This window comes from Coregonus lavaretus (genome assembly GCF_964263955.1).
Source record: "Coregonus lavaretus genome assembly, chromosome: 15".
In the NCBI taxonomy this organism is placed as follows: domain Eukaryota; kingdom Metazoa; phylum Chordata; class Actinopteri; order Salmoniformes; family Salmonidae; genus Coregonus; species Coregonus lavaretus.
This window is the reverse complement of record NC_140002.1, coordinates 14,946,214-14,953,669: the sequence shown is the minus strand read 5'-3', so window position 1 is coordinate 14,953,669 and position 7,456 is coordinate 14,946,214. Positions and strand designations below refer to the sequence as shown.

Sequence of the window (7,456 nt, the reverse complement as noted above, 5' to 3'; positions counted from 1 at the left end):
GGATGGGTATCACATGATTTCTTCACTGTGAGGATACAGTGCGAATAAAATGGCTGCGTTCTTACAGTGGAGACGATTTGTATTTTTTGATAAAGAGACAGTGAAGGACGCTGGAGATAATGGGAAAAACTTCGTCCTCCCCGTCGGCATATCGGCTTGTGACTCGGGCCGGGGCCACATCGTTGTTGGAGATATCCTTTCAGTGTTTTCCATCATGTAAACAGTCTAGCTAGTTAGCTATTGCTCGCTAACTTGCTGCACAGACACCCCTCCCTGCAAGCAGTCTGTCTAAGCAAGTGAGCTAATAATGCTTCCTAGTTAGCTCCAAGTAAGGAAATTATTAATAATGATTGCATTTAGCTAGTTAAATGGTAACATTTGATTTGGCTAGTTTGCTAGCTGACTTTAGCAAACAGCCAGGACATGAGCCTTATTTAGTTAACTTGGTAAGAAGTTAGCCTTGGTACCAGTCCGAGAAATTAGCTTGAGAGGAATGAATCAACAATCTCAGACTGGCTCCCAGGCATTCAAAGGCACAATCAACGGAATCAATGGCCATGTTCAAATAGGCCCTAAAATTACTGATGCACCAAGTCTGAAACCAACAGGACCCTGAAAATATTCTACCCCCAAGCCATAAGACTGCTAAATAGTTAATTAAATAGTTTACAATAGCTACCCGGACTATCTGCTTTGACCCTTTTTGCACAAACTCTTTTGACTCATCACATACGCTAGGGCTTTTCAACTATATTCTTATGGGGGCAAGATTTGAAAAAGGTTATTTACAGGGGGGCCAGACTTTTTCTACATGGGATTACTCTTCCTAAAACCGGTATAAAAAAACAGTGTACAAACAATTATAATCTTATAAAGATTAGCCTAATTCAGTGCATCAAATTGTTTAAATAACTGAACACATTTGTACTTTTAAAACAGTTGACCTGCATCACATTAAGGCATTTCTACTTTCCTGTCTGTTTTACATACAGTGCCTTTGGAAAGTATTCAGACCCCTTGACTTTTTCCACATTTTGTTAGGTTACAGCCTTATTCTAAAATGGATGACATTGGATCTTTGCCTCGATCCTGACTAGTCTCCCAGTCCCTGCCACTGAAAAACATCCCCACACATGATACTGCAACCACCATGCTTCACCGTAGAGATGGTGCCAGGATTCCTCCAGACGTGATGCTTGGAATTCAGGCCAAAGAGTTGGATCTTGGTTTCATCAGACCAGAGAATCTTGTTTCTCATGGTCTGAGAGTCTTTAGGTGCCTTTTGGAAAACTCCAAGCGGGCTGTCATGTACCTTTTACTGAGGAGTGGCTTCCATCTGGCCACTCTACCATAAAGGCCTGATTGGTGGAGTGCTGCAGGGATGGTTGTCCTTCTGGAAGGTTCTCCCATCTCCACAGAGGAACTCTGGAGCTCTGTCAGAGTGACCATCGGGTTCTTGTTCACCTCCCTGACCAACGCCCTTCTCCCCCGATTGCTCAGTTTGGCCGGGTGGCAAGCTCTAGGAAGAGTCTTGGTGGTTCCAAACATCTTCCATTTAAGAATGATGGAGGCCACTGTGTTCTTTGGGACCTTCAATGCTGCAGACATTTTTTAGTACCCCTCCCCAGATCTGTGCCTCGACACAATCCTGTCTCGGAGCTCTACGGACAATTCCTTTGACCTCATGGCTTGGGTTTTGCTCTGACATGCACTGTCAACTGTGGAACCTTATTTAGACAGGTGTGTGCCTTTCCAAATCATGTCCAATCAATTGAATTTACCACAGGTGGACTCCAATCAAGTTATAGAAACATTTAAAGGATGATCAATTGAAACAGGATAGCAGAGGGTCTGAATACTTATGTAAATAAGGTATTTCTATTTTTATTAGTTTATGAATTTGCTAAATATTCAAAAAACCTGTGTTCGCTTTGTCATTATGGGGTATTGTGTGTAGATTGCTGAGGATTTTATTTTATTTAACCCATTTTAGAAAAGGCTGTAATGTAACAAAATGTGGAATGTCAAGGGGTCTTAATACTTTCCAAAGGCACTATAGCTTCACAATAGAGTTTTTATTTACACATAGGAAACCTTTTATGCATGGCATATCTCAGTTGATCAGCATTACATTCTGTTCTATTTTCTATTTCTTTATCACTTCATTATTTTCTCTCTTGTTTTTTTACACAGAAACCTTTTATGCAAGACGTATCCCAGCTTTTGCAGGGAAGTCTCTCTTCCCCCGCATCAGTAGAGAACGGGTCCCTATAACAAACTGCACCACCTCTGTGGGGACTTAATCTCGTTGCGAAATTAGCTTTCAGTTTATCTAAAAACTCAGACATCACGGGAGTGATCTGTACTGATGATGACTGAATATAGTTGTGTAGGGAAATTGAGCGTTTTATTTGGGCTCAAATCAGAGGAGAAAATAACAATTATTTTGAAAATATGTTTTTCAATCACATCAATAACCGTTTTATCCCTCCCCTCAGAGTGCAAATTTGGTTTGGTCTCTTGCGTTTTTATGGGACTAATAATAAAGACGTCATTAAACGGTAAAAATGAATTACCTTTTAATGTGGCATGAACACAACCCGACATTATATTTTTATGTGGTTGTCAAACAAATCAGTTAAAATAGTAGGCTATCTGTGCATGTTCTTCCACTCCAAAATAATCCCAGCATCCAAACTGCATGTATACTCGTGCCATTTGATGAATGGAAAACACCAAAAAAGTGTGCCAAATGACATTCAGTCCTGGGAAAAACGGGATGGTCACCTTAACACTCACGGTCAACTTACTAGACTAGGCTACAATGTGTATTACCATTAACTTCAAATAGGCCTAGCAGTAGCCAGTTATGTAGCGGTAAAAAAATAGGTGGTTAAACTCCGAAAAAAGTAATGCTCCCTATACTGTCAAGGCATTTTTCTGAAAAAGGTGGGTAAACGGCGTTTACTTGGGTTTACCTGCCACTAGGCCTACACCACTGCCGGTAGTCTACCATCTCAGCCGAGGCAATTTTACCCACATGAACACACGCAGAACAGGTAGCCTACATTCAATATAATACATGAGTTGAATAAAAACATGTTTTACACCCTAGTTCATGAGTTGTCCATAATTTATGAGTCTTCACAGATCGTGTGACATAAAACACTACTTTTCTTTCCTTACATTAATGACACTTATGACAGTGTTAGGCTATTTGTCATTGTTAAGCATTTAACAATTGAATTAGAACATTGAACTTAAACCCTGTACGAATCATGGATCTTGGAGATCTCGGAAAATGCACTGTAAGTGTAACTATGCCTACGTAATATTTAATTATGATTCGCCGTGAAAACAGTTCTCATGGGCACACAAATCCAAAATAATATAGGCCTATGCCATTACAAAATCGAATGCTTCTAACCGAACGTTAATCTCTTCTAACCGAAAGAGTCATCTTATAGGTCTACTGTCATTAATAATATAAATAATAAAGCTAATAAATGGTCTACTACTTCTGGCCACGGATGGCATGGAGAACACCAGTACCCGCCTGCACCTGAAAAACAAAGCATTGAGCTCTCTAAACAGCTGACTGCAAACATGGATACATCTAATGCATTGAAATAAAGGCATATGCTATTTTTATCAAGGACGCATGGCAAACAAATGGAGAAAATTAGGAAGTACAAAGGAACATCTATACGTAAAGGCACTCAGCTGAGGCCGACATTCAGCACTACTGAGTGGACAGCGCCGTCACATAGAAATAAATGGTTTAACAAGGGATGTCAAACTCATTCCATGGAGGGCCTAGTGTCAAGCCCTAGACAACCAGGTGTGGGGAGTTTCTTACTAATTAGTGACCTTAATTCATCAATCAAGTACAAGGGAGGAGCGAAAACCCGCAGACACTTGGCCCTCCATGGAATGTTTGACACCTTTGGTTTAAACCATGACATTGATGTGGGTGTGTTCGTTTCATTTGGAAGCTTTTATTTTCATATTTACCACTGTAAAACATATTTACCACTACATTTTACATTTTAAACAAATAGGACAATGGCTAAATTAGCATTATTTAGAGCTAACGTCTCATTCAGTGGAGCTGAGCCCCCCCTGGCTCCCCCGTAATTCGCACCTTGCCTCCCCTGTAGTCCCAAATTAAGTCCATTCAATGAATTGAAGATGTCGCTAAAGAACAAACATCTGATACGAACTCCTCATCAAGTAATTTCGCTAGATATGGCTTTCTTGTGGCGGCAATTGCGGAGAAAAGCAACTATCTCCTCCCTAACATTTACATTACATTTACATTTTAGTCATTTAGCAGACGCTCTTATCCAGAGCGACTTACAGTTAGTGAGTGCATACATTTTTATTTTTTATACTGGAATCGAACCCACAACCCTGGCGTTGCAAATGCCATGCTCTACCAACTGAGCTACATCCCTGCCGGCCATTCCCTCCCCTACCCTGGATGACGCTGGGCCAATTGTGCGCCGCCCCATGGGTCTCCCGGTCGCAGCCGGCTATGACAGAGCCTGGATTCGAACCAGGATCTCTAGTGGCACAGCTAGCACTGCGATGCAGTGCTTTAGACCACTGCGCCACTCGGGAGGGACCTCACATGGGCTGCTCTCTTCAGAGCATTATTACCTTTACTTAGCCATCGAACATCCTTTATGTAAAAGTAGGCTAGATCATGATGCTCAGCAGACTACGAAACAAGCGATGTTGCAGGCTAGATGTTGATTGGATAAAGTTTATGATCGCCATAACTGAGTCCATGGTGTTTTTTAACTCACCGCTGAGTTAAGCGCAAAGCACACTCTGATATATCAGGCAGTGTAGAGATCTCATCTGCGGTGAAAGAGCCGATAGGCAGGCAGACAGACCTGTACCCATGTAAGCAGCTCTGATTGGCTGTAACTGGTATGTTGGGTGATATAGAGGGGATTCGATTAATCTCGCCGGGCGCCTGTATAGGTGTGTTTTGCACCGGCTTAAAGTTGATTGCATTCGATTTGGAACCGGGCGTGAGCCAAGTGCCTCGCTCAGTCCGACGACAAAGTCTGCTCAGAACAAAAGTGACGTAGGTTAGCACGTACACTATGAGTAGGATTCCGTGTTTTCACATGGAAAGTGATTGCTTTTGATAAAAACGCTTTATCTGCCTTCCCAATGAAAACTATAGAAAATTCACACATATATTTTATGGAAAGGAGATGTTGTATGTTTCTTATTTTTTTTGTCATTTAGCAGATGCTCTTATCCAGAGTGACTTACAGTAGCAATTAGGGTTAAGTGCCTTGCTCAAGGGCACATCGACAGATTTTTCACCTAGTCGGCTCGGGGATTAGAACCAGCAACCTTTCTGTTACTGGCACAACGCTCTTAACCACTAAGATACCTGCCGCCTCTGAATGCTGGCTCATGATGCTTTGTTGAAAACATAACCAAGCGGTGCAGATTGCTGTTCGATTTGAGCAGGGCGCTCGTCCCTCACCGACTTCGCCTGGCCACGTGACGGGCCATATGCCGTTTCAACCCAGGCCAGTTTAATAGAAATCTGCCATTGATTGACAGCACTTAATGGGTGGGACTACAGGAAAAACTATTATACCATTGGAGAATATTGAATGAAGGCTCATTTTGGCACTAAACATCAGATAAACATTTGTTTTTATGTTGTTTGTTTTTTGTCACTGACCTACACACAATACCCCATAATGTCAAAGTGGAATTATGTTTTTAGAAATTGTTACAAATTAATTAAAAATGAGAAGCTGGAATGTCTTGAGTCAAGTATTCAACCCCTTTGTTATGGCATGCCTAAATAAGTTCAGGAGTAAACATTTGCTTAGCAAGTCACATCATAATAACTTGCATGGACTCACTCTTTGTGCAATAATAGTGTTTAACATGATTTCTGTATGACTACCTCATCTCTGTACCCCACACATACAATTATCTGTAAGGTACCTCAGTCGAGCAGGGAATTTCAAACACAGATTCAACCACAAAGACCAGGGAGGTTTTCCAATGCCTTGCAAAGAAGGGCACCTAATGGTAGATGGGTAAAACAAAAATAAGCAGACATTGAATATCCCTTTGAGCATGATGAAGTTATTAATTACACTTTGGATGGTGTATCAATGCACCCAGTCACTACAAAGATACAGTCGTCCTTCCTAACTCAGTTGCCGGAGAGGAAGGAAACCACTCAGGGATTTCACCATGAAGCCAATGGTGACTTTAAAACAGTTAGTGTGTAATGGCTGTGATAGGAGAAAACTGAGGATGGATAAAAAACATTGTAGTTACTCCACAATACTAACCTAATTGACAGAGTGAAAAGAAGGAAGCCTGTACAGAATAAAAATATTCCAAAACATGCATCATGTATGGAACAAGGCACTAAAGTAATACTGAAAAGAAATGTGGCAAAGCAATCAACTTTTTGTCCTGAATACAAAGTGTTATGTTTGGAGAAAATCCAATACAACACATTATTGAGTACCACTTTCCATATTTTCAAGCATATCGTGGCTACATCATGCTGTGGATATGCTTGTAATTGTTAAGGACTGGGGAGTTTTTCAGGATAAAAAAGAAACAGAATGGAGCTAAGCACAGGCAAAATCCTAGAGGAAAACCAGTTTCAGTCTGCTTTCCACAAGACACTGGGAGATTAATTCACATTTCAGCAGGACAATAACCTAAAACACAAGGCCAAATCTACACTGGAGTTGCATACCTAGAAGACAGTGAATGTGCCTGAGGGGCCGAGTTACAGTTTTGACTAAATCTGCTTGAAAATCTATGGCAAGACTTGAAAATGGTTGTCTAGCAATGACTAACAACCAATTTGACAAAGCTTGAAGAATTTTGAAAAGAATAATGGACAATTTATTGTACAATCCAGATGTGAAAAGCTCTTAGAGACTTATCCAGAAATACCCACAGCTGTAATTGCTGCCAAAGGTGATTCTAACATGTATTGACTCCGGAGTGTGAATACTTATGTACAGTGCATTTGGAAAGTATTCAGACCCCTTGACTTTTTTCACGTTTTGTTACATTACAGCCTTTTTCAAAAATTGATTTAAAGAAAAAATATATATAATAATAATGACCAAGCGAAAACAGGTTTTCTGACATTTTTGCAAATGTATTAAAAATAAAAAAACAGAAATACCTTATTTACATAAGTATTCAGACCCTTTGCTATGAGACTCGAAATTGAGCTCAGGTGCATCCTGTTTCCATTGATCATCCTTGAGATGTTTCTACAACTTGATTGGAGTCCACCTGTGATAAATTCAATTGATTGGACATGATTTGGAAAGGCAAACACCTGTCTATATAAGGTCCCACAGTTGACAGTGCATGTCAGAGCAAAAACCAAGCCATGAGGTCGAAGGAATTGCCCGTAGAGCTCCGAGACAGG

The 7,456-nt window shown here is 40.7% G+C and overlaps 1 protein-coding gene across 1 annotated transcript in view; it reads left to right on the top strand.

Moving 5' to 3' along the window:
• Nucleotides 1-49: 49 nt before the first annotated feature.
• Nucleotides 50-7,456, top strand: part of LOC311142737 (vacuolar protein sorting-associated protein 11 homolog) — a gene marked incomplete at its 5' end in the record, with an annotated part of 21,476 nt that continues 14,069 nt past the window's right edge. Inside the window, one exon of the mRNA XM_084178398.1 lies at nucleotides 50-202. Coding sequence (XP_084034524.1) covers nucleotides 50-202 — 153 coding nt within the window. The remainder of the gene's footprint in view (nucleotides 203-7,456) is intronic.